Source organism: Sycon ciliatum, chromosome 2 (genome assembly GCF_964019385.1).
Source record: "Sycon ciliatum chromosome 2, ocSycCili1.1, whole genome shotgun sequence".
Taxonomy (NCBI): domain Eukaryota; kingdom Metazoa; phylum Porifera; class Calcarea; order Leucosolenida; family Sycettidae; genus Sycon; species Sycon ciliatum.
In genome coordinates, this window is record NC_088644.1 from 34138991 (window position 1) to 34165785 (window position 26795).

Below are 26795 nucleotides of genomic sequence, written 5' to 3' on the forward strand. Positions count from 1 at the left end.
AGCAGATCATTCCCGAATCTAACGCAATTTGTGACCCAAGTTTTTGTCACATACTGCAAAAGCAGAAACTTTCGGTGGTGTAATATTTTCGGTATTCTCCAAAATCGGCGGTTCGATGGAGGGGAATTTTCGGTAAACCCGTTTTCCAGGTAAATATAGTACCGACATTTTCGGTGCGTTTTATTTTCGGTAAAAAATTTGGCACTGAAGATACCGAAAAAAAACGCCACCGAAAATTTCTTCTTTTACAGTATTGTATTTCCATGTTTGCTCCAGAGTGCCATCATCGTACACTAGCACAATGTATATAGTGTTGTACATGATTGATTGTGTAACAGCGATACAAATAATGGCAAGAACAGCAGTAGCAGGACGACACCACCACCACCAACAACAGCAAAAACAATAACCACAACAACAACAACGCAGCGGCTGCAGCAACAACGTCCGATGCACCTTTTTGCGTTCGTGTATTCTGTTTCTCATGCATTTCATCGGTGTGTCCTCAATATACTGAGACCTGTAGAGTGGTGTCAGTGCAGAATAACATTGCCGACTGTTAGTCGACAGCACCAAGCGCACCGAACACTGTTAGGCTCGACGGCATGCGAAAGCAGCAGCACGTGATGTACCGCTCGCACAGGGCGCAAGACAGCAACCCGTAAAATCTCACCAGCACGAACACACAAATGTATACGAACGGCCTGATGAGCATATAGTGGCAGCGTAGCATCTGTACGCGTTACACAGTCTGCGGCCTGTCACCGCGGCAACGAGTCACCCTGTGGCCCAGTACACTAGTGCTGGGGACTAATTTTAGCAAGACATTTGTTGTCCAGCAGATGCACCACGTGTTCATACTCCACCAGACAAAGTACAGTATCTGGTGCGTCTAGAGCGTGACGATGTCGAGACCAGGGTCGACGGAGCGCCTGGCCCCCATCACCATGGCTGCTGCATGTTACCATTGCGTGCACCACATGGCTTTTAGTAAAAAAATAAAAAATAATTTTAAAAAAGTTACACCATCCAGATCACGTGCTACTTGTTACGGCCTGCATTTCCTCATGCACCGCTAACTCACGTCATACCATATCCGTCCGTTACGCAGTGTTGAACGTCGGTCGGCTCTTGCCAACCGTCATCATGGTACTGTAGTGGCAAGACTCAGCTGACATAGGTCACATGATCTGGTCATGTCATGTGATCATAGTCGCATGACCTCTGGTCACGTGACAAGCGTAGCAACGGCACACTTGATCCTCCGATGCTTTCAGACTTGTGTGCTTGTGCAGCAAGACACCGCTGGCCGTGGTGGCACACGTGTACACTATCTGCCATAGCAGCTTATGTCGGCGAGTTGGGACACGAGCCGCGGCAATCCAGCACAGGGACACCGTTGTCATTGACACGGTTGCATCATGGCTCCGTAATTCGTGATCGACTCGGGATAACGGTGTGCAAATGTGCGCGAGCGACTCCCCGCACATGCGCTGCCCATCCTCAGCCCGGTCGTATCCACTTGTGCAGTGTCTTGACACAGCGTCTGCAGTGCAGCATAACACCGACAAAGTAGCCGACCACACCCAGCACCAGCAACGCCAGCACGACCAGAGATGCCTTCAACACCACTCTGCCCATCCTGCACATCCAGAACAAAAGAGTTTGCATGCACCAAAGCACACACACACACACACACACACACACGCGCGTGCGCGCGTACATGCAACACAGCTCATGCGTACACGATGGCACGCAAGAGAAAATCAGATCGTTTGGTCATGTACGGCGTTCGCAAGCGGGCGCTTGGGCAAGTATTTTAATGTCCCATAGATTGCAGTTTGCTTTGTCTATCACCTCATGCTTGTGTATATCTCTGTGTGCGTGTGCGTGTGTGTGGGGGGGGGGGGGGGGGGTATCAGGAGCCCATAGATTATATACAGATAGAAGCCCTGTCCCATGTGGGTGCACACATTCAGAGAGAGAGAGAAAGAGAGAGAGAGAGAGAGAGAGAGAGAGAGAGAGAGAGAGAGAGAGAGAGAGAGAGAGAGAGAGAGAGAGAGAGAGAGAGAGAGAGAGAGGAGAGTGAGAGAGAGCCTCGGAGATGGCTGACAGACCGACAAAACACACGAACACACACACACACACAAGTTGCATGGTATCATGGAAATAGCAGGGGCTTAGCAGCCGGTTCGGCTTTGGCCCGGACCACTTTTTGCCCGACCACGGCCAAAAGTGGCCAGAAAGCAGGATTTTGCACCCTAATTTCAAATTTTTCACGGGGGGGGGGAGACCCCTGGACCCCCTCCTGCCGGACCACTTCCAACGGCGGTGCTACGCGCCTGAATAGACATACCAGGATAGGATGACAGCCTTGCTGTTGCAGCAGTAGAATGAACGAGAAGAAGGCTTCGTGCAGCATGACGCCTTATCTGGCTCACCATGGGGCGGGCAAACGAGAGGACCACATGGCGTAGCAGCTGTTGTACAATACACACACACACACACACACACCCAAGTACACACGCACATGCATACACCAACTGCTTGGGTCCGGTTCCATTGTGTCCCTTGAGGGGATCGTCAATTCCGTTTCTTCGCACATTTCCGATTTCACCTACATCACTAGTATTATGATTTTACCGTGTACGTACAGTACTGTCAGTCGCCGAATAACTGGCGGTCAGCCTCCTAGCCTACACCGTTCTTATTTTCATGTACTGTGTAAGCAGAAATATTCGTCGGGAATTTAATTTCGTCTTTTTCGTCCAAGGAGCTTTTGGACTAAATCAAATGCTGGACTAATGTCGATTTGTCCAGCTTTTCAATGCACTCTTATGATCCATGGACGAAATTTTCAACTGGATGAGCTCCCTTTCTTTGGAGTTGGACGAAATTATTGACCGACGAAATTTTCTGCCTGTACAGTATCACAGTCTATGCACAGTTGAGTCACCGTGTATACATTGGTATGCTGTGCTTGATGAAACGGCCGTTCTTCGGTGCCCGACAGTACAGCACTGCAAAGTACTGTGAGAGTGCCCTATCATGTCGTCCTTTCGTGGCCGTCTTGTGAAGGTGGTTTCCTGCACGTAGGTCATACGACAGACCTTGTACACACAGTTCCTCGTTGTGCAGTCAATCCGTCCTCAGTTTAAATTAGAGCGAATGCGAGCTCCACACAAAAAAACACACGCCCAGTGTGACCTCAGTACACTAAGTACAAGCCTGATAGCACTCTGCCATACGGCTTTCTTTCCCGTGGCTGTGAACTCAAGGTGGGGCGCTCTCGCGGTACTTTACGGTAGTGGTATGATCATTGAACCTAACTGCATACAGTACTTAAATAGGGCCTCAAGGGCTAGTGGGTTATATCGCGACAGCCTGCAGGAGGTCTTATTACGGGCCTAACGTTTGTATTCACAAATACAGCCTCTTCTTGCTGCACATCAGTTAAAAAAAAAAAACTGGCGCACGTTATTTGCGCCCTATGTATGATCGATACAGGGTTGCACGCAGGGTTGTACGCAGCCCTGCATTGGGTTCAACCTCTCTCGCGGTCACTTTGCACTGTTGGCCAGCGTAACCTATTGAACAATGTAACGTGAGGAACCCGTTGCACACAGTTTGCGCTAGACGCGGCCAAAAGAGCGGGAGCTTCGTTGGCCACTGAGCATGCACGTGCTGTGCGGGCGCACAGCGGAGCTGATTTAGTGTACGCTGCATGCAATTTTATTTAATTATTTACTCAATCTGCGGACAGCATGCTGTTTCGTTCTTTTTGAACTCATCAGCGCAGCACAGAGGAAATGAGGCCGAACCTGATAGCAATGGAAATAAAAATTTATAATCAGGCCCGAACGTACCTTGCCAGAGTGCTCAAACTGACAAGTCAGTGAGCTCTGCATAACGCAAACAGCAAAGGCACTACCCCACGCAAGAGTGCTCAACTGCTACAAGAGCAGGAGCGAAATACTCAATCTGCGGACAGCATGCTGTTTCGTTCTTTTTGAACTCATCAGCGCAGCACAGAGGAAATGAGGCCGAACCTGATAGCAATGGAAATAAAAATTTCCAATCAGGCCCGAACGTACCTTGCCAGAGTGCTCAAACTATTTAATTATTTATTTAACTCACTCACTACAGCCACTAGTGCTCCGGAACAACCATACATGTTCGTATACTGATCACAGCACTTGAGCCTAGATGGTGCACGAAATTATGTACGACGTTAATTCCGGACGGAAATTATCCACTCCTGAAAATAATTACCCACTCTGTATGCAAATAAATCCAAGGTTTCACCAAGTAAAGAAAAACATCAAGAAACTGCACAAGACCCCTCCAAAAATGAAACAAATCCCCCTCTTTCTCGCCATGAATGCACTGCAAATCTTACTTACTGCAACTGCTCACAGCCAATCCTAAAAGGACCAGAGCTGCAAGTGACACCGGGCGAAAGGGCTGCATGAGCGCTAGCGATGGCGTAGACGTGATATGGATATGAATGAGCTTGATGCCGCGTGAGCGTTTCCTTTTCGCCTTTACTCTTGATCCAACTCTGGCTACTACAGGTGAAAGAGCGCAGCTGGAGCGTAGGAACAGTGCGAGTACAATACTCGGAAAGCCGGAGACGTCCGAGCTGTGACAGCTGTTCCAGTCTGTTGTACACTGAAAATACGGAGCTTTCCCCAATTCCTTTCTCGTGAGCCACGCAACTGAGAGAGAGACTGTGCCTGTCTAACTGCTGTACTGTGCCGCGCCTTTCTGTTATCAGCGACGGAGCGTAGATCTACTCCTACAAAATAAGACCGAGTGGCTAAAAGTGCAAATAGCCGTATTCCAAGCGGCTTTTTTCAGAGGTCATCATTAGCAAACTGCGCTGCTCTGTGAACTGATGTGAACGTGGTGAACGAACATACAGTGAGCTAGCTGTTTACGTTTTGTCGTGCGAGCGACACACCATTCAGCCTTTCAGGGCTTCAGCCCACAAGACTCTTTGAATGAATGATCTTGTCCTGCTGTCATCAATGGTCATCCGCGGCCGGGCGCTATCGATACTCTCCTTCAAAGAGTGTTGACTGACAGTCTGTTGGTTCTAGCAGGGAGTCGACCCCCTGGTTCTAGGTATACCCGTAGACCCGGGTGCTCGAATGAGACACAGGGTACCAAAACAGAAACACCCTGAAATTGTACCTAAACTTGTTCCGATTTCGTTTAGTTTTCACAAATACCATCAACATACGGCCTGCTAACGGTATGCCAAATTTCAGCGCTGCCCGGTAAACACTTTTTGAAATACTCGCGACCCACTTTTTGCTGGGTCCTTGATTCGAGGATATGGGTCTCCTGTACGGTGCTGCCAAAGACCTGCTGAATCTGCGGCTCCACTGACCATCTTGCTCTCAAAAATGAAGTAGTAAGTTACTACTCCCTGCCCTCAACTGCCACACCAAGGCAAGCGTAGACGATGGCAGACCCGTGTGCATGAATCGGAGACGATCTGACGATCTGATTCGAGCACCCAATTTTCAAATAAAAAATCCGAAGGAAATACGACAATTTTACTGCGTACTGTAGCTTGTGTTGTAGCGCACCCAGGTTCTGAATTCCTGCTGGGTGGGTCAAGCCAGACTCTCTTCCCTGTTCCATCGCCTCTCCAAAAGTATATTCTGACATTGTTGAGATTTACAGATGAGAAATTGCACACCTGTCAAATCGTTTCTGATTCGAGCACCCGGGTCTACGCGGTAGCGCATGTCATGTCAGCACTATACCTGCGCCGTCCGCCGGGGATAATGATACTAGTGTACTGCCAAGTGCCATGTCTAGCCAAGCATCGTTCATATAATTATCATGATTATGTGCTAGTAGTACAGTACATGACTGAAGCAAATAATTATTCTATAAAAATTTCTAATTAATTGGCAAGAATAGATAGCCAGGAAATCTAGAGACTGAATACATGAGCTTCACGGTACATGTACTGTACTGGTAAATCAACAAATTTGGCCCGTAAGAAGCTTTGGCCGATCTCGAAACGAAACTAACTTTTGGCTGTTTGGGGTTTTCAAAAAAAGACATAAAACGCTACAATAATAATTATTGTAGTTGTTGCTCTCACATGCAGCTAAGACTCAATCTTCCATCATTTGCCCCTATGACAAACTTACTTTGGCCGGTTGGCACCAGGCGGCGAAATCAGCGAAATTAACTTGATGATCGCCAGCAAAAATTAATTGATTTACAGTGATTGAGTTACCATGGCAGTATGGAATTTGGAAATTGCACCTTAAACCCTGTAAACACTAAAAGATGACATCATGGTGGCACGTCAGTGTGGGGTATACGGTAGGCACCGGCGGATAATCCACAAATGGTGGCAGATTCTGCTCGAAAAGCAGTGAAATTGACAGAACCAAACAAACCTTATGGCGGGCAATTCCTCGAATTCTGCTCCATTTCTTTATCCGCATACCAAACATGCATGAAACTTACCAGAAAAAGTACCAAATTATGCCAATTTTTCTGCCGGTGCCTAGTACACGGTAGGACTAAAGACTAAATGGACAAGCTTATCTATTTTTGCAGATTGTCATAAAGAATGAAATGGCAGGTACATGTAGCTCTATGTACATGTACGTGTTCGCGTCGAAGCGGTCCGGGCGAGCGACGGCAACTCAGTGGGACACTTGGCCGTGGTCTTTGTATTGGAATGTACATGTATAATGCTGTTTTCGCTGGCATGATTTTAGGATTTTGTTCGCGTTATTCTGTGGCCGTGGGGACAGAGAAAGCTTTAAAGAGCTGCAGATCTGTCACTGCAGAAATAATGTGGCTGCAAAATAATCCCCCCCCCCCCCCCCCCCCTCTCTCTTCCCAAATTATTGTCCATGTATCCGAGGGGACAGCCCAAGGCTGCTGACCCGTGACTTACACTAGACTACAGTAGAGTAGCCCGCTGAAGAACGTGGAGCCCAAGAACGTCCAGCCTGAAATGCTAAGAACGGTGGAGTTGGTTTCTGGCAGCTTGTGGGATACATAATGATCCAGTACGGATTGTTTCTTGGAACGTGCAATAAGAACGCAGCCAGATTGCTGAAAAATGAGAACGTTCCCGGCTAACCCCTTGGAAACAAAGTTCTTGGGCGCGCGACTCTACTGTAGTATCACAGAAGTACACGCAGTTTGTCAGGGGTAAATGCAGTTGCATCACAGGGCGGATACCTTGATGCAGTGAATTGTTTTTTTCTGCACATTGTCCGCACCTACTAACTTCACTGCTGTGAGCTCAAAACATTTATGGGATCATTTTTTTAATACAGTGTAAGTGCAACCAGAGTCTGCGGAGGGATTTCACGGCGTGTCGGAGACTCGGAGTGGATGGTTCAAACGGCAATCCAATTATTCCCACTGAAACTCCCCCTCCCCCCTCTTCCGGAGAGACCGCCGTAACCCGTTTCTGGGAGAGAGCAAGTTTTTTCTCGCACATGTACTTAAAAGTACATGTGCGAGAATTATATGCACGTGTGTGTGTGTGTGTGTGTGTGTGTGTGTGTGTGTGTGTGTGTGTGCGTGTGTGTGTGTGTGTGCGTGCATGGTGTGAGCGTGTGCTACACGTGCCATCTGTTTCCTTTGCCTGTGCTGGTTCATGCACTGTACAGTGCTGCTCAATGTACAGTGCTGCTCAATGTACAGTGCTGCTCAATGTACAGTGCTGCTCAATGTACAGTGCTGCTCAATGTACAGTGCTGCTCAATGTACAGTGCTGCTCAATGTACAGTGCTGCTCAATGTACAGTGCTGCTCAATGAAATCGGCGTATGCGTCAGCCATACGTTCGTCGGGTGCTGTGTAGCCCCAGACATGTGAACACAGGGCTATGCCTTGCATGAACAGGGCGCTAGCTTACTTTTAGTACGTGACTTGCACAGTCGGATTTCAACGAGCGTCACCGTAGTACGTCAAAGATTGAGCAGCACTGTACATTGAGCAGCACTGTACATTGAGCAGCACTGTACATTGAGCAGCACTGTACATTGAGCAGCACTGTACATTGAGCAGCACTGTACATTGAGCAGCACTGTACATTGAGCAGCACTGTACATTGAGCAGCACTGTACATTGAGCAGCACTGTACATTGAGCAGCACTGTACATTGAGCAGCACTGTACATTGAGCAGCACTGTACATTGAGCAGCAGTATTTTAAAACTAAAAACAAGAAGACTCGAAGTCGCAATGAATTTTGAAGCAAAGGGGCGTAAAGGCATGACTCCAGCTGTACCAACAGAACGCAAATCAATCAAAAAGCACACAGGGAAGTTGTCAAGGGAGCAGTCTTGCACTCGATCTAGCAGCCGGCACACCCACACACACACACCTACACCTACACACACCTGCATACACACACACACCCATGTACGTAGAATGGGGTGCTCAAATAGGCTGTTCAAGAAAGAAAGTTGCGGCAAAGGCGAGTAAAAGCCCAGCAACTGGCATGATAGCACGGGATTCGCACAATAACACGCTATGTGACATACAGGAATATGAAGCTATGTACACGTCAGCGGAATGACATCATCGCCAGCGAGCAATGGCAGGCTGACCCAAGCGAAGCGGATGAAAGGCCGATAGCGACACACTAAGCATACACCTTAGCTGTAGGCACAAGAACACAGAAACAGAACACAGCCCGCGGAGGTCAAGCAGAGTCAGCACAGCCCGCGGAGGTCAAGCAGAGTCAGCACAGCCAGCACATGGACCCATAGTCAGCCGTGCATTATTTCAACATTGCTGATTGTTGCTTACACTGAGTGTTCAACGCATGTCATATCTGCACCATATATTCCTCACAGCAGGAAGCTTGGCTACTGGTCATTGCGCAAGCACAGTTCTACGCATGGCCAGCAATCGAGGACATCTGAGAGTTGTAATTTTTGTACTCCTCCGAGGTGTGATTTTTGGCGTGCTGGGCCAAGCACAAGGAAGCCATCTGCAAAAAAACTGCAGAAAATGGTTGTTGTTTGATCCTTTGGTGCTATCTTTGTTTCTAGTCGAAGCTAGTTGCTGTTTGGAGCAGAAACGCTGAAATTGACTATTTTCTGCATGTACTCATACATGTACTCATGTACTCAGGCATGCAGTCTCACTAGTATTTTAGCTCTTTTTCTGGAATGGATGCTGCTCTGCGCCCCTTGGTGAACATTTCCTGCGCTCGTGGAGCAGCTGAAAGGACCACTGGTATGTCTGGCTCCTGGTTTGAAAGTTGAGAGTCGACTTTTGTGCCTTGAAAAAGGAGTAGAGAGCGATAAAGGTACGTCTGTGGCTTATTTTTGAGTGCTCCTCGTACATTTTTGATCGTGATAGAAATTCTCAGACCAAAGTCAGCGCGATGATGGCCGTACAGTTTTCTTGTGGATTTTTTAGTTGTTTCATCTCGTATCTATGTCAGTATCGTGATGGTGAAGTGGAGAGGGTGATTTTCTTCCTCTAGGCTTCGTTCGGCCGACTTTGCTTCGTCCTCGTTGAAAAGTGATCCGGAGAAAAAGGTCGATTCGCAAAATTATGTTGATTTTCAATGTACGTGATGCCATGCGATTGCTGGCTATGCTACTAATACCTGTGCATGTCGCAAGATATAACCGTGTCCAAAACAACAGCACCGTACAGTATCGCGGGAGATCTTCACCTTGATCTGAGATCAACATCCACACAAAGTATACTGGTATGGCTCGGAGCAACTAAGGCCATACCAAGAGTACCGGTAACTAGTTACACGACCCAAAGTGTACAACTCTGGGAGAATGAGACCGCGAAGAAATTTCTCATCTCAGCCATTTGGTTCAGTGATCATGCAAGCTGTTAAGTGGGTAATGTTTGCGATTTTTGCGAGAGGTTCGGGATCATAAACTTTGAACTGCGGAAAACTTGTAAAACGGTGGTAATTTTTGCAAGCTGCCGAATAAAAAAAGTTTGCCATTTTAGCGAGAGGCAAAAGACCAGATTTTAACTTCACAAACCAGTATCGATTTTCTAAACCGCAAAAGATTACTTGTCAGTTGTCACAAACGTTACTCATTTTTACAGTAGCCAGAGATCGAAGAGCAAAGAACTAGCTGCTAATTGCACACCGCAGCTATGGCAGTTGACACAAACCAGCGGACGGAAGATCCACGTGCCCTGAACATGATGAAGAGAATTGAGGTATTTACGAGGAAAGTGCGCAAGGTATACACACCGGGGAAAATGCTACGAAATCCTGCCGTGCACTACAGTCCATTCAGAAAAGGTTGAGCGCTGGCTCTGGAGAGCTCCCGTGTTTGGCGATTTTGTGCAGTGCCGCGCGATTCGAAACTTGAAAAAGGGTCCAAAAAGGCACCTCAACTGGGGTACGAACCGCACATGTACTGTTATGCAAGTGGAGTGAACGGCCTGGATTTTCATGGTTTTTACCCAATTCAGTGCTTTGGGGCAAAACCTGGCCGAAATCCTATTCTTGTTATGGCTTTCTTTTTGGAGAAATAGACTTCAAAAACACAATTGGAAGAGCATTCCATGGGAGATTGCCAAAAAAAGGAGACGGAAACTCAAAATTTGACCCGTTTGTGGTAAAACACTTCACTTTCTACTGTACAATCATGCACACACTGTCGCGGACAGCTGGCCAGCAGCTGCCGCGACAACGTCAAGATGGGAGAGAGACCTGGTTCGTTGTCACTTCTTTCACCACATAAAGAACACTGCTTGGAGAGAGAAAACTACCGAGAGAAGGACACGAAGCACTACAACAGAGCGCTCCGAAAAAGGATTCGCTCGCACGGCAGCGTACGCATGCCGTGCCAGCGTACTGTGTGCAAAAATGTGAAACCAAAAATAGATTATCATGATTTTGCTGCGTGCAAAAACCAGCCAGTTTGGGAAGTGCATTGTATACGCGCGTAGCGATCCCGCAATCGCGTATCGACGCATTATGGCGGCTGCACTGGAGAGCGCTGCCAGTGCGTGCATGCAAAAAAGGAAAATAAATAAATCAGAAAAACGCAGTTCAAATAAATCGACAGTTCGATCGAAGAGATCAAATAATTCCACACATGCAATTCATTGTCATTTCAGAACAAGATTATAGAGCGAAGCTAGTCATGTGTCAAGCTACCTTACTACAAATACTTACTATACCTAGAACGTAGCTATGGGCAGCGGACCTGGACCCTATCGCTCCTGGGATATACCTTAGGTAAGAGTGCGACGTAAAGACAAATTGTATATACTGTAAATTCAAATTGCACTCGTAACATGTATTCAAATATTAACAGTCCGGCATTCGCACATATTGCGACACTCCCGCCGAGAACAGTAAGCCTAGGTCTAGGACAAACATGCATGCTCAAATAATTAAACTAAACTGAATCCGACACAATCAATTGTCTTAGCTGTTCCATACTCCTTTTGGCCGCTTGCCTTTTGCTTTGACTTCTGTGCCGCCGTGCACTGTACAGCCGTCATTTTGGATTAGCTGCTGATCATTATCTGCAGCGCCGTTGTTGTTTGTTACCGAGCCGCCGTCCGCCGAACCGTTGTTTGTCGAATCGTTTTTTTCATTGTTTTTTCCATTAATTTATTATTAATATTCAGTTCCATCCGGTACAGCAAATTGAGTGGTCGCCTTAGCGTCTTGGCGCTTGGCAATCCAACTGTTGCTGACCTTACATTATTGTCGTTGCTCCGGTGTATTTTGTTAATTTCCCCAATTTTCCAAGTGCCGCGTGGCATCCTTTCCTCTTTCACTAGTCAGGGTTTGCACCAAGTCATGAAAATATTATTCAAGGGTTTTCAAGGGCCCCAAACCCCATTTTTTCAAGGACATTCAAGGACATTAGTTGGTGGGCTAACCGTTGGTGGAGCCAGACCAAACATTGTCACGTAGCCGCACTTGCGCTCGCTGCAGGCAAAGCTTTTCGCTATGTCGCTGTCCGGAAACATCCTGCAGAACAGTTTTGAAACTCCCACGCTGGAACGGTACGAGTAGTGGCATGTCACTACTTTCAATATCCAAAGAATCTCCGCTTGGAGGCAATCATTCCGGGTCACTCCGAGTGTCGACGCAGCAGCAGATTCGGTGGCACTACATGTTATTGCAGGTCCCGCAGTAGTACTACATGTACTACTAGCCGACGATGTCGACGTGGCGACTGGAACAGATGCTGCTATCGTTGCTGAGTCTGACGGAGACGGCTGGGTGGAAACGAAGAACTGGTTCACGGTGACCACGTTCTGCTCCGCCAGGTCTTTGTGCTTGCCGCCTTTCGCGTGGCTTCGAAGGGCTGACTCGCCCATCGCGGCAATATCGACCACCTTTTTGCACAGAGTGCATTTGGCTTGTCGCTTGTTGCCGGGGACAGACGCCAACCATCTACGAAACTCGGTCGTCTGTAGCCATTGCTCCTGAAAAACACACTTGCCACCTGGCATGATTGCAAAATGCTTCACTACGGCACTACTTACTATTATGACAGGCAAAACCATGCGCCCCACAAAGTCCTCCGAGAATGAAATGATGAAGAAGAAAGTGGCGATGATCGACGGTCAAAGTCCGACTCGACTCCCACTTTTGTAGCGAAAAGTTGGTTTAGTTCGCCGTTGCGACACACGTTCTCTGCACATGGACTAGCTGCTACTCAGTATATACCACCAAGAGTGGATCCACTCTTGGTACTAGATCTACGGACTACGGCACCGGTTACGGGTACCCAGCAGTGCGCGTAGACCTACTGCATGAACGTGAGTAGATCTACCGCATTCAAACCCAAATTCAAGGAAAAACACACTTTTTTCAAAAATTCAAGCACCCACACGAAAATTCAAGGTTATTCAAGCACTTTCAAATCCGGCTTTGACATTCAAGGACTTTCAAGGAATTCAAGGAGTGGTGCGGACCCTGCTAGTACGATATCCCCTGTACTTGGCTCACGCTCTACGGCACCTCGCTTCTCGGGCAGCCGGTAACTTCCACGTTCACGCAAACTACTCAGATAGCCGGTCTGCCACAGTTTCCAAAAGCTGGAAAGGATAGTGGCACCAACACGACACGTTTCCACCAAAGTCTGCGCCGAGCTTTGCTGTTCATTATAGTCAGTATCATCCATTACACTAATTGCAGGCATCCCTAGCCTGGGATTCATCGTTACAAAATGAGATGGGGTGAGGATATCGTCACCATCCACCATGTCTCCCACATACAATAGTGGCCGCGTATTGACTATTGCTTCCGCTTCTGCAAGAACCGTGGTTAATTCCGTTGTGGACAAACATTTTCGACCAATTGACTTACGCAGGGCGCGCTTAACGACCTGCACCATTCGTTCGTAGATGCCGGCCATCCATGGGGACAGCTCCACAATAAATGTCCACCTAGATCCAGTAGCACTTTTAAGTGCTACTGGATCTGGGTGGATATTTAAGTACGAATGTACATCTGCATCTTGAGAAATTGTATCCCACAATAGTTCTATTGCTTCCTTAGCCACTTTAAACTGAAATGCATTATCCGACAATATTCGATTGGGTGTTCCTCGTCTTGAAACAAATCTTCTCAATGCAAGCATAAATGCAGCAGCAGTCATGTCATCGACTAATTCCAAATGTACTGCTCTAGTAGTTAGGCAAGTGAATAAGCAAACCCATACCTTAGTAGTTACTCCTGATTGTTTCACGTACATTGGCCCAAAGTAGTCCAAGCCGGTATACGAAAAGGCACATGATGTAGTTAACCGATCGCGTGGTAGGGGTGCCAGCCGTGGCATTTTGAATGGGCCACCCTCTGCCTTGCGACATACATTGTATTGTTTAAGGATACGCTGCACCGTTGACCGTCCTTGCGGTACCCAATATTCAGTACGAAGTAACATCAGTGTATGACTCGCACCGCCATGCATTAACCGTTTGGGACATTCTTCAATTAGCAAAGTTGTGATTATTCTGTGCTTGGGTATTAGGACTGGGAATTTAGACCGTAGCGGTATATTTGCATTTTCCAGCCGTCCTTTGCACCGCATTATTTCGTTTTCATCCATAAACAGGCCGAGTTTGTTGGCTAGATCATTTCGCTTTCCTTTCTGAATTAACTTGAGCGTGTCTGGAAATTCCGTACGTTGCAAATGTCGTAGCCAAACCATTGTTGCATCCTTGAGCTCTTTTGATGTAAGAAACCCATTACAGTTATTACCACGCACACGTTCTATGGCTCTCAAAACATATGCTGAGACACGTATCAGTTTTCCCCAAAACGAATACCTTTCTAAATTCATTATCATTGGGTACTCCGTAGGACCCTCCGCCGCCGCCAGTAAGGTGTTGGCAGACTTTTCCAACTCCACGGTGTTCGCAGGAATCACCAACACCGATGGCCAACCTTTCTCATTGTTAATCCACTGGGGCCCGTGCCACCAGTTCTTGTTATTTTTCAGTGTGTCCACAGTGGCCCCGCGAGAAGGAGTGTCTGCGGGGTTTTCAGCTGTGTCCACATACCGGTACTCAACCGACGACAGAGACCGGATTTCATTCAAGCGCCGGTCCACAAATGTACCGTGTTTTCAGGTTTCTTGATCCAATGTAACACACATTGCGAATCAGACCACAGCACCAGTCTGGGTTGTTCCGAGAAATTCAATTGTGAGAGTACAAATCGTAACGACCGAATACCGATCAAGGCCGCCATTAATTCTAGTCTCGGTATTGTTAATTCCTTGATGGGGGCTAGGCGGGTTTTACTGAACACAAGATGACAAGAGTCAAAACCCGACTGCTCGTCGACAACCGCAAGGTACACACACGCTGCATATGCTGTGTGAGAGGCATCACAAAAACAGTGAAGTGTGTATGTGACTGCCCCTGAGTGTGTGACTGTCATCCGTCTCGGAATTTGAATTTCGTGGATCTGCTTTAGATCACCTGTGACTTCTTTCCATTTATTTAGAACTTACGTTGGGAGGATGTCGTCCCAGTCGCATTTCAATTTCCACAGGTTTTGAATCAGGATTTTCGGTTGCAACAGTATTGGAGATAGCAGGCCCATTGGGTCAAAGAACTTTGAGACGACCTGCAACATTTGGCGTTTGGTCCGAACGATCACGTGCTCAACGTCATGACCGACCAACGAAATCTGATCGGTGGGTGTACACCACTGCATACCAAGTACTGTCATGACCGTTTCAGAAACTTTGTCAAATTCTGGAATGTGAGAGAGGAAGTCGGAATTGTTCGAAGCCCATTCACGGAGGTTCATGGACGCCTGAGTAAATACTTGCTTTGTTTGATCATAAATTCGTTTGGCTTCATCTATTGTATTGGCTCCAACAATAACATTATCGACATATGTGTTGCCGAGAATCATCTTCGCAATCTCGTTGTCTGTTCGTTTTAAGTGCGTGTTGATAGTTGCACTCAGCAGGAATGGGCTGGAGATTACCCCGAACGGTATCCTGCAAAACCGATATGTGACAAGATTGTCCTTGGTGCAAGGCCCATTCAAGTCATCCCACCACAGGAACCGCGTTGTCTCGGTCTGCCTCTGCGAGGCCAACTTGCAGAAAGGCTTTCTCGATATCGCTAACAATGGCAAATCATGCATTCGGAATCGAAGTAGCAAACCAGCTAAGTCTGGAAGAAGGACCGGCCCTCTGAGCAGACATTCATTGAGGCTTTTTTGCTCCTTGCTGGATTTGGCGGAGGCATCGTACACGATGCGGACTTTCGTTGTGGTTTTACCCGGTTTGATTACACAGTGATGTGGCAAGTAATGTGCCCGTTGCGCAGTCCCGTCTGGATCGCGTATCGACGCATTATGGCGGCTGCACTGGAGAGCGCTGCCAGTGCGTGCATGCAAAAAAGGAAAATAAATAAATCAGAAAAACGCAGTTCAAATAAATCGACAGTTCGATCGAAGAGATCAAATAATTCCACACATGCAATTCATTTCAGAACAAGATTATAGAGCGAAGCTAGTCATGTGTCAAGCTACCTTACTACAAATACTTACTATACCTAGAACTTAGCTATGGGCAGCGGACCTGGACCCTATCGCTCCTGGGATATGCCTTAGGTAAGAGTGCGACGTAAAGACAAATTGTAAATACTGTAAATTCAAATTGCACTCGTAACATGTATTCAAATATTAACAGTCCGGCATTCGCACATATTGCGACACCGTTTATGGCCAAAAGCTAGGATATAAACCTTTTCTGAATGGACTGTAGTCAGCCACAAGTTCACCCTACAATAAAACGAATCCAGCTCGGAGCAGCCAGAGTGAAAGGGGAAGCTCACCCTGAAATCAAAATTCACCACCTGTAGTGAGAAATGAACTGATTTACAATAGTGAAAATCTCATGAGAGCACTCCCACCAGAGCCGGATGATCTCATTCAATTTGGTGACATCATGATGACATCATAGTTTGCCCAGAATTTGCCAGATCTCGGATGTCACGGAGATAAACCTTGTATGGGAGTAGATCAGGAAATTGAAGTATTTTTGCTATCCGCTGTCACCAAGAAGACAGAGGTTTTCAAACTCAGGTATAGGACATACCGGTATGACACCTTATCGGTGTCGCAACAGGAAAAAAAGTCTGGCAGGAAGTATGCTGTTGTGGCGGAACAGGAAAAAAATTGGCTGTTCCTCATCTAGTCCAATCCAAAGTTCATCCCTGTGACATTACACATGATCATAGACCTGGCCTATTCTAAACAAAGTGTGATGCCATCATGATGTCACCGAAATGAATGAAACCTTCCAACTGGCAGCTGCTGTAACTCCGAAGCAGATGCTTTGATCAATCTGAGATTTTCACCATTGGAATCTGTTCATTTCGCACAACAAATTGTAAAATTTTATTCCAGGTTGAACTTCCCAGTTAAAACTGATCAGCAGCTCCGAGCTGGATTCGTCTCCTACTTCTTTTGCGGCCAAATGCGAAAGACCTGTATTGGCCGGGGATACATGTAGTGCAGCAGCATGTGTACCTACTTGTGGTTGCTGTGCAGGCTACTGGCGCCACAGTCTGGTAGTTAGGGCCGGTGGTTGTGATGAAGGTCGTCTGCCTCTGCTGGCGGTACTGGAATACCGGGCAACATGCGCAGCACAGGCAGCACAGGATCACGCCGCCGAAGACCAGGAAGCACGTGGTCACAATGATGCCGACGGCCCTGGTATAACAAAACACACACACAGCGAGAGAATAGAGTAGGTTCACATCAGTTAGTCATGTGACTAAATTTGTGCAGAAAGTGATCACGTCATGTGAATGGTGGATTCCGAGTGGAACCAACATGGGCAACATCACGTGGCCCATAGGTGCGAAACGTTGAGTGGAGTTGGAACCAACATGGCTTCCTCAACTGGTCATGTGACATAATTATGTGAAACCACTGTATGCGGAGAATTGAAAATGTGCTCACCATCAGAACCAGTCCACTCCATGTACACATTACCCAAACATACACAAACCACCCAACGGACACAGCTATCCACTCAATTCTTTGTGTGATACATTCTCATCTTCAACATCCCATCTCCTTGGTGTCTAAACTGGTCTCATCCGCGCCGACACTACTAGACTCATGAAACTTCCTCATTGCCATAAGGGAAATCTAAAATAATGATACATGTACTCGCATACTTGGTCCGCGTCAGCAATATTGTCGCTTATCTTTCGACAATTTGAACTTAGACTTTGGACATCGACACGTGCACTTGAGACGATTAAACTTGGAATGATGGAAGGTAAGGTACAGAGTGATAACTGGCAATGAGGAATTTATTGTCCAAGGAAGGGTTCATACTTTTTAGTCCTCCTCGTCGCTGCTCTCAGCGCTGGTGACAAATATGTTTTGCTCGGGATCGATACTCTCGCTTTCGCAAGCTCATCTCTTTTCCTCTCCGCTGCCTGGCTATTTTCTAAAGGGAAGTCGACCGTGACGGTCGCCTTCTCTATAGGACTTCGCGTCGGCAGCACGACTGCCTGTGTGGTTCAAATCAGTCGCCGTTCTTTGCAAGATATATTTTGAACAACGACGATGGCTACAGTACTTGCAAATCTCCACGATGCGCTGGATACGCCGAGCGTTGGGCTGGAGACGAGGGAACTGCGATCTCAGCTTGGTGAGCGATCCCTGAGGTGAGCGACCTCGGCTGCTTTGCAAAATGGAACTGATTCTGAGTAGTCGATTACTTTCTTGTGCGTCGCGCTGCTCTTGCCTGTGCAGTGTGACAAGATAATCTATTTTGATGCGTCGCTGTATCAATCAGAATCACCCACCCGTCGCTCTCGAAATCTAGCTAGATCTTTCAGGTACTAGTAAACTAACTTACTAACCAAGATTGGGATGAAATGGGCTGCCAAGTGAACATTGGCGACATAAAAACAAAGCTGAAAGATAAGCGACAATATTGCTGACGCGGACCAAGTACATGCTTACAGTTCATTCAGAAAAAAGATGAGCGCTGGCTCTGGAGAGCTCCCGCATTTGGTGATTTTGTGATACTCTGTGCAGTGCCGCAAGATGCGAAACTTGAAAAAGGGTCCAAAAAGGTACCTCTCAACTGGGGTTCGAACCGCAGATATACTGTTCTGCAAGTGGAGTGAACAGCCTCGATTTTCATTTTTTTCCCCAATTCAGTGCTTTGGGGGCAAAACTTGGCCGAAATCCTATTCTTGTTATGGCTTGCTCTTTGGAGAAACAGACTTCAAAAACACAACTGGAAGAGCATTCCATGGGGGATTGCTGAAAAAATTGTGACAAAAACTCAAAATTTGACCCATTTATGGCCAAAAGCTAGGATATCATCTTTTTCTGAATAGACTGTAGACTAAACAAACGCAGGAGACACGGGGCTGTTTTTGCTGAAACATCAGGCTCGTCTGGTCTCAGCTATTTCTCTCCTTGTTCCTAACAACTTCAAATTGGTTTTTCAAGCATCCACAAGTCCATGTGTCGTTTCAAATGAGTTTCCACATCACTGCATGCTCAGGAAGGTGGGGAAATCCCTCATTCAAATCTGCGTAAGCAGCTATAGAGCAACGTTTGGCGGGATTCGACTTTCGAGCTTTGTAACCCTGGAACCACACATCGAAGCGAATCGGCAATTGTTTCAATAGACAGAAATGACTTGGTTACCATCGATTGGAATAAAGCAAAGTGTCGATCCAAGGCGAGTGAAAACTGTATGATCAGCATAAAAATAATTTTTGTCCCCGAGAAGATGTTCCAGTACGCACGCAGGGCCAGAGAATTAAGGGACCACGAGCGCAGTAACTCTTGCTATTGTGTACCACTCATTTTCTTTCCATTACGGTTAATTTTGTAACAATATAAATAATAATACATGGAACAAAAAGAATTGTTGCCCCCGTACTCACCATCCTGCAAGACCTACTGAGCAGCAGGCAGTGTTGTACACGCTGTACGAGCAGCACTGGGTCAACTCCGGATAGCCTTGCAGTGGACAGTGCACCAATCCGCACTGACGCGCATCTGGCATGCACAAAAAGAGAACAAGGCAGCGGCGAAGAGCGAAATCAGCCAACGCACTACCTCAGACCGAAAAGCATGGGGGGGGGGGGGCTGAACACTGAATAGGGCTACTGCAGCGCAACTAAAAACAAGATAGGTGCCTAGCAGCCGATGCACTGCAGATGTATATACAGTGAAACTACTGCATTGTACAGTGAGTGTTGGTCAATAGGGCTGGAAAGTGATGCCATGGGGTCACATCGACACCAGTCGGGTATATGTCCAGTAAAACCTGTCAAGGCGACCACTCGGATAAGGTGACCACCTGTCCCAGAAGACCACTGCAACCAGGATCAAGGGATGCTATTGTTGTAGTACGTTATTTTGTGTACGTCATGTTGGTGCATGCGCGTGTTGCTGTGGTGTAAAAAGCAGTCTTCGTCTCGAGTTCATGAGGTCTTCGTCTTGAGTTCATCATGTCTTCGTCTTGAGTGCATGATGTCTTCGTCTTGAGTTCGTCATGTCTAGTTGTGTTTCGTCGTCGTGTCAATAAACAGTCTTCTAAATGTAGTTATCGTCGTCCCTTTGTATAAGTGTGGAGATGGCACGGGACTGGGAGCAGGTAGAGAAAAGCGAGTTACAACATTGGTGGCAGCGGTAATGGAAATTGTTGTAAACTTCAACTTCTGGATTCGTCCTGCGTGGCCTTCGCTCCCAGTTTCCGATGTCATCTCCAGTCGTCCTATCGTCACAGTTTTGTCTGTCTTGAAGAAGTTCGTCCGTCGTCCTCGTCCTTCATCATTCGTCTCTCCCGTCTCTTGGCAGTCGTCGTCACTGGTGGTCCCGGACACGACGTAAAACTGTGCCCAGATCAGAAGAAAAGAAAAAGAAGGATGGATGGTCCCGGACACGACGTAAAACTGTGCCCAGAAGAAAAACTGAAACAGAAAAAAAAGAAGGATGGAAAGTGAAGGCTGCAGAAGGATATCGACGCTGAGCAGCGCTCCTTGAGATGGCGGACGACATGGCAGACGGCGTGAGGAGTTTCGTTGGTGAGAGGGTACGTGTGTTGTTGTTAACGTGATGAGTATGTGAGTTGTGTATTTTCTGTTCTCCCAACATTTTGTTCTTTATTATTTGCTCTCCTCGAGGGTAAAGAGGCGCCCGCACAGCGCGTGTGTTCTGTTTGTTTTTTGATTTGCTCTTCTATGAGGATAACTAGAGGCCCCCACAGAGCCAGTGGATTCTGTTCTTTTTGTTATTCTTATGATTTGTGCTCTCACATTTTAGAATTTTTGGGTGATCGTGAGGTGGTGTGTTGTGTGAAGTAGAGTTTTTGAGGTTATCAGTTCCTACACGTGTGACAGCGATCGTGGCTGGTGTTCTGGGTGGGCGGACAGAGTTTTTGAATGATCTGCAGTGCAGGCAGAGGTATTTTATTTCTGGGTGTGACTGGTGTGGTATGATTGAGTGATTTGTGTGACCTTTTCCTCTTTTTTGTTTTATTATTAGAATCGAGGACGATTCTACTCTTGGGAGGGAGTTATGTTGTAGTACGTTATTTTGTGTACGTCATGTGTACGTCATGTTGGTGCATGCGCGTGTTGCTGTGGTGTAAAAAGCAGTCTTCGTCTCGAGTTCATGAGGTCTTCGTCTTGAGTTCATCCTGTCTTCGTCTTGAGTTCATGATGTCTTCGTCTTGAGTTCGTCATGTCTAGTTGTGTTTCGTCGTCGTGTCAATAAACAGTCTTCTAAATGTAGTTATCGTCGTCCCTTTGTATAAGTGTGGAGATGGCACGGGACTGGGAGCAGGTAGAGAAAAGCGAGTTACAACACTATTTCCAGTCAAATGACCCTGGATAGGGAGACCGCCCGGTTGCAAAAGACCACTTTTTGAAGGTCCCTTGAGTGGTCGTCTTGGACAGGTTTCACTGTAGTAGCAATTGCTCATATGAATGCTTTATGTGTTGGGTCCCTGGGTCCCTGGGTCCCCCCCCCCCCCCCCACACACACACATGCTACAGTGCTGGTCTATGAAATCCGATGGTGTGAAATTAGATTGCACCCTGCGCCAGTTCACATCCCTGTGTTCACAGGTCTAGGGCTGCACAGCGCCCTGCGCCAGTTCACATCCCCGGCAGTGTTCACAGGTCCAGGATGGAACGGCACGCAGGCGCGTGCTCGGCGATGGGCACGGGGGGCACGTGCACCCCCCAAAAATTTTCAATCTGGGTAATTGCAATTGTAATGTATGCAAATATGCTCTAAAATTCAAGAAAGGTTGTAAACAAATTGCAGAAAATTGCCGGGGGGGGGGGGCTCCCCTCGGCTCCCGTGCATCCCCCTAGTTGGGGGGCCGAGCACGCCCCTGCTGGTGCATACTAGACTCACGCTATTGGATTTCAGCGAGCAGCAATGCAGTTCGTATGTGAAGTGTGTTGGACTAGGAATGACTACAGTGAGGGCCACACATGCAACCAGCCTGTATAGTTTCACAGGGAGCGTTGCCCCCCCCCCCCCGGACCCCCTCCACAGCTGCCCCCCCCCCCCCGGACCCTCCACAACTGCCCCTCCCCGGACCCCCTCCACAGCGACCTTTGTTCGTACCACTTCCAAAGCCCTCCTACGACCTCGCCAGTGGCATTGCACACTGTACCCGTATGTGGTTGCTACATGTACCTGCACCAAGAGTACATAAGTTCCCGAGAGTGTGCAACTCTGGTAGGGATCTCAGCGCGTGCAGTGCGAAGCGTGTTTGTGCATACATTGTGTCATCGAGTTTTGAGTGCAGCTCGCGGACACAGCAGAAAATGGCGACGGTCGATTTTCGACACTAGCGGAAGCGGTGGACACTAGCGGAATCGTCATCTTCATCGTCGTTCGAGCATACTTTGTGATTCCCGCCAAAGGACAGCGTGGCCAAGGCGATATAGCCCCGGTCGATTTTCCTATAATTTGCCATGCGGCAAGAACCCACTACAGAGAGGATTCAGTCAAGAATTCAGACGTTTTCTCCGGTTAAATTGTCCTAACTTCGATTTTCAGTGCATCAGCCATCGCGAACATCGCCACCATTATCACTCAGAGAGAAGACATCCCGCTCAGTAGAAGAGGTGTTCACGCTGCGTCCAAGAGTGAAATATTGTAGTGCTGAAACGAGTACGCCGAGTACTCGAGTACCCGCTCGTTGAGTACTCGACTCGATATCAAAAAAGGACTCGATAAATAAATAAATAAAAAACTTGATAGCAACGTACACATCCGTCGTCCATGTGGCTTTGCAATGAAAATTTGTGTTTATTGAAGGATATTGAATTGTGTAAATGGTGTGCAAAAAATGGGTATGTGGTACTGACATATATGCGCATGATTGCTTATAGAGTACTCGATACTCGACTCGATAGTGACAGTACTCGCTCGATAGCTTATAGAGTACTCGTTTCAGCACTAAAATATTGTGCTCTTTGACCCTCCATAGTTCCTCTGAGAGTGTCTGGGAGATAGGTAGCTTGGATGGCCGTAGAACGTGCTTTCCTGGATGCAACATTCAGCCATTTCTACTGTCTTCTTCAACTTGATTTATTTCGAAAAAATGTTCTTTTCCACGGTTTCTTCACTGGACGCGTTTGGGATCGAAATCTCACATGCATAGACTGGCTGCGCAGTTCAGCACACTGTGTTGTTGTTGTTGTTTGGCTTTATTTAAAGTGGAGTTCCAAAACAGGCCTAAACCTAATGACAATGGTCCCACTGATAATAAGAGAAAAGAAAATATAATAATAAGCGGACAAACAGAACCAAGAAGAAGATACAGCTGTAGTTAGATAACTAATATGAGCACGGCAGCAGGGGAAAAAAAGTCACAAGCACGGCAACCGGGAAGAAAGGAGTGAGTGAGTGAGAGAGAGAGAGAGAGAGAGAGAGAGAGAGAGAGAGAGAGAGAGAGAGAGAGAGAGAGAGAGAGAGAGAGAGAGAGAGAGAGAGAGAGAGAGAGAGAGAGAGAGAGGGTAGTGAAGCAGATGAGTTCATCCTAGTTGACGGTACTGCCTAACAGAAAGGCCAGGCTTAGCGATTTGAAAGTGGAGCGCTTTCTTTCGAGGCGTGCTGTGTCTGGGAGCTGGTTCCACAGGATAGCTCCAGCATGGCTAATGCGCTTAGCTGAGGATGCAGTGGGGGAGACAGGAATGATGAGTAACTTGCTGTTCCCTCCTCGTGTTCGGAGAGAGGGACTACGGGTGAAAAAGCTTGCAAACAGAGTACTTGAAGATTTGTTCAGGCAGCGCCAAATGAATACAAGGATGTGCATGTGGGTGTATATGCTGAGGGTATGGGCATTCATGCGTTCAAGTAAGGGAGCCGTGTGAGTGCGAGGGGCTGCCCTGCACACCGAGCGAGCCGCACGTTTGAACAAACTATTTAGGCGCTTATCCTGATAAGACGATAAGAAAGGGGCATAGGCAGCAGATGCATAGTCAAATTCTGATAGTATAAAGGACCTGAAAAACTGAACACGGCAAGAAAAAGGCAAACATGCTGCACTTCGATTTAGTAGCCCAATCTTAGCGGCAACGCGGCGTGCAACATGGCTTGTCATGGTGTTCCAGCTCATGTCTGAGTCGAAATGTAGGCCAAGATACTTGGCCGTTTTCACAACAGGCAGCGTCTGCCCATTACAAATGACATGCAGCTCAAGTGCTTGAGATGGGGATGGGGGAATAGGCAATATCTGTGTCTTTCTTTCGTTAAGAATTAAACCACGGCCCTTCAGCCAGGTGGCCAGGTGCTGAACAGCAGCTGAAAGGTGTGCAGAAACAGCTTCCGCAGACTCCCTGCTACATCGTATAGAGATGTCATCAGCAAACTGGATTGCTCCCACATTAAACGGTGATAGTTCTTCTGCTATGCCGCGGGCATAGACAATAAATAGCAGTGGGCCCAGTACCGACCCCTGGGGGACACCTGAGTAACTGGTGTACGGGAGACTTCTAGTCTGGCCAACCTGAACGTACTGTTCTCTATCAGAGAGGTAATCCACCAGCCAACAGAGTGCCGTGTCGCAGATGCCAAGTTCGAACAGATCTTGCACAAGAGTTTGATGTTTCACTTTATCGAATGCCTTTGACATATCAACAAAGGCTACACCTGTGTTGAGTCTGTTCATGCGGGCCTCACAGATACCTTCCACAGCTAGCACTAGTGCGTCGGATGTAGAGTGGTGGGATCTGTAGCCGAATTGAGTTGGCGGGAATAAATTGCTCTGAACTAGATATCGTGTGAGTTGCTCGTGGACTATCCTTTCCAACACTTTGGATGTAATCGATAACAAGGACACTGGTCGATGATTCTTTGGCATGCTCGGATCTCCGCCTTTGAAGAGTGGCGATATCCTAGCACTTTTCATCTGGGCAGGAAATATGCCCTCTCTCAGGGACTTGTTAAAGATCAAAGTCAGGGATGGCGCCAGTACGTCTGCATGTGCGCGGAGAAGGGCTGCAGAAATGTCATCATCACCGCTGGACTTGACCGGATTTAAACGTTCGAGGAGCTTCCTCACTCTGGCAATAGACACTGGCGCAAAGGCTGTCAGATCAGTGCTTGAGGCGGGCCCGTAGGGAAATGAGAGATGCACTGGGCGGCTGGCGTCCTCTACTATCTCTGCAAAGGTGTTTCGGATGGCATCAACAGAACATTGAGGTGGCTGAGATTGTCGATGTTTACCACTCAATTCTTTGATCGTGTGCCATGTCTGTTTGGTATTGCCAGACGCAGCTCGAAACTTGGATTGGTAGTAGGTCTCTTTCTGTTGCCTATTATAGCTGGTAGCTTCCCGCACTGTGTGGTGTTCCATTGTACATCAGCCAGTTTTAGTGACTGGTGAGCTTAGAAATAGCACTCCGGACAGAAACCCGCTCATCTTATGCAAGTCACCAGTCATGATCATGGCAGTTAGTAGTACATCAGCCTGTTTTAGCGACTAGTGAGTTTTGCTTGTACTATCGTACTCGTCAACGGAAGTTCGGAGTGATTGTATTTGCAGCCCACCTGTCAACTTCTAGTAAGTAATATTTTGTGTGTAATGCTATGCGGAAACAAACATTCGGCTGGAGCCTGCCGGCACTCCTTCCATAAATAGCTGTATCAGCATGCCGCCCACAGTCACAAACCGGCCCAGCGGAACAATACTTGGCAGGTAATGGAATATTAAAGAGAGTACATGTGAAACAGCGGGAAGCAAAGCCAGATGTGAGCCGCCCACAAAGCTCAAGCAATAGCTACTCGGCACCTAATCCTCAACGCCCAGGCAAAAAAATTCTTCGGCCAGCACATATCATACGCACAGAAAAAAGGCTGCTGGTATTAGTACATAATATTATTATTATGCTTCAGTTGTTCTTACCAGTCGATCCAGCGAGGACAATCAGCACGACGCCAATCAGGGCGTAAACTGAGAGAGCCATGGCTGAACTGAAGCCTGAAGGGTAGGGAGCGGCTAGGGACAGTCACACGGAAGGAGACCGGAAAATGCTCAACAACTAATTACTTGAACAAGTACTTGCAGTGCTAGTAAGCCAAGGACAATCGAATGCGCTTGCGCAGCATCCATCGCCATCGCGGCATCGGCCATCACCAGATCACGGCATCAGGGATCTGGGCCTGGCAGATTCTGCTCCGCTCGCCTCGATATTTTGCCGCAAAATGTTGCTGCGAAATCTTCGATATTTTGCTGAGCCTGGCAGAAGAAACTCGATATTTTGCTCCATTTTGCTCCGGTTCCCGTACAATCCCGTACAACGTTTCATAAAAATCGCAGGGTCGGTTTCTCAACACAGGTTTCCACGCACGTGTCCCTGAGTTCTTCCAAAATCATGTTGCTCCTGTCGCGTGCTACGACTTGCTACGTCATAATTCTCACAGTCACCCACGTGGCTTTTGTGCTGCCCACGCTGCACTTTTCCGCAATGTTTTTGGAAGCACTGGCTTTAGCGTAGATCTACGTTAGCATATAGGGCTTGAAAGTGCTACGTCACTCCATAGCAATGGCATAGCAACAATTTGAAAAATTCGAAAACTGGATCCACCTGGATCCAGTTTTTGTATGGATCCAAGCACATTTCAAGCGGTCTCACTCACAGCAAGGTGATGTTGCCAGTGAAACTGACTGATTTGGCTAGTGGGGGCGGGGTTACAACTGGTGGCGAAGTAAAAGTTGCACCTGCATACGACATGAGTGGGTTGCTATGCACCCACATACTGAGGCAATAGCAAAGTCACACCTTAGTGGATCCA

At 47.4% G+C, this 26795-nt stretch overlaps 1 protein-coding gene and 1 long non-coding RNA gene across 2 annotated transcripts; both read right to left on the reverse strand.

Annotated features, from left to right (window-relative positions):
* Window positions 1-289: 289 nt before the first annotated feature.
* On the reverse strand, window positions 290-5019 carry LOC135809787 (uncharacterized). Its single transcript, XR_010552239.1, has 3 exons — window positions 4404-5019; window positions 2357-2480; window positions 290-1642 (listed from the first exon to the last, which is right to left on the reverse strand). It is a non-coding gene; the product is annotated as an uncharacterized LOC135809787 (long non-coding RNA).
* A 3209-nt stretch (window positions 5020-8228) lies between these two features.
* Window positions 8229-26064, reverse strand: LOC135810855 (uncharacterized). The gene is made up of 4 exons (XM_065324275.1): window positions 25906-26064; window positions 19415-19529; window positions 17023-17201; window positions 8229-8659 (listed from the first exon to the last, which is right to left on the reverse strand). The coding sequence occupies exons 1-4, from the start codon at window positions 25964-25966 to the stop codon at window positions 8643-8645; spliced, it is 372 nt and encodes a 123-aa protein (XP_065180347.1). The 5' UTR covers window positions 25967-26064; the 3' UTR covers window positions 8229-8642.
* Window positions 26065-26795: the final 731 nt, after the last annotated feature.

Excerpts from the sequence above, each read along its gene's own strand:
- LOC135810855 (XM_065324275.1), bottom strand. The coding sequence starts at position 25,966 with ATGGCTCTCTCAGTTTACGCCCTGATTGGCGTCGTGCTGATTGTCCTC. Across the intron at positions 19,530-25,905 it reads TGTCCTCGCTGGATCGACTG|ATGCGCGTCAGTGCGGATTG; the intron begins GTAAGAACAACT and ends TGTGCATGCCAG. Across the intron at positions 17,202-19,414 it reads TCAGTAGGTCTTGCAGGATG|GGCCGTCGGCATCATTGTGA; the intron begins GTGAGTACGGGG and ends TTGTTATACCAG.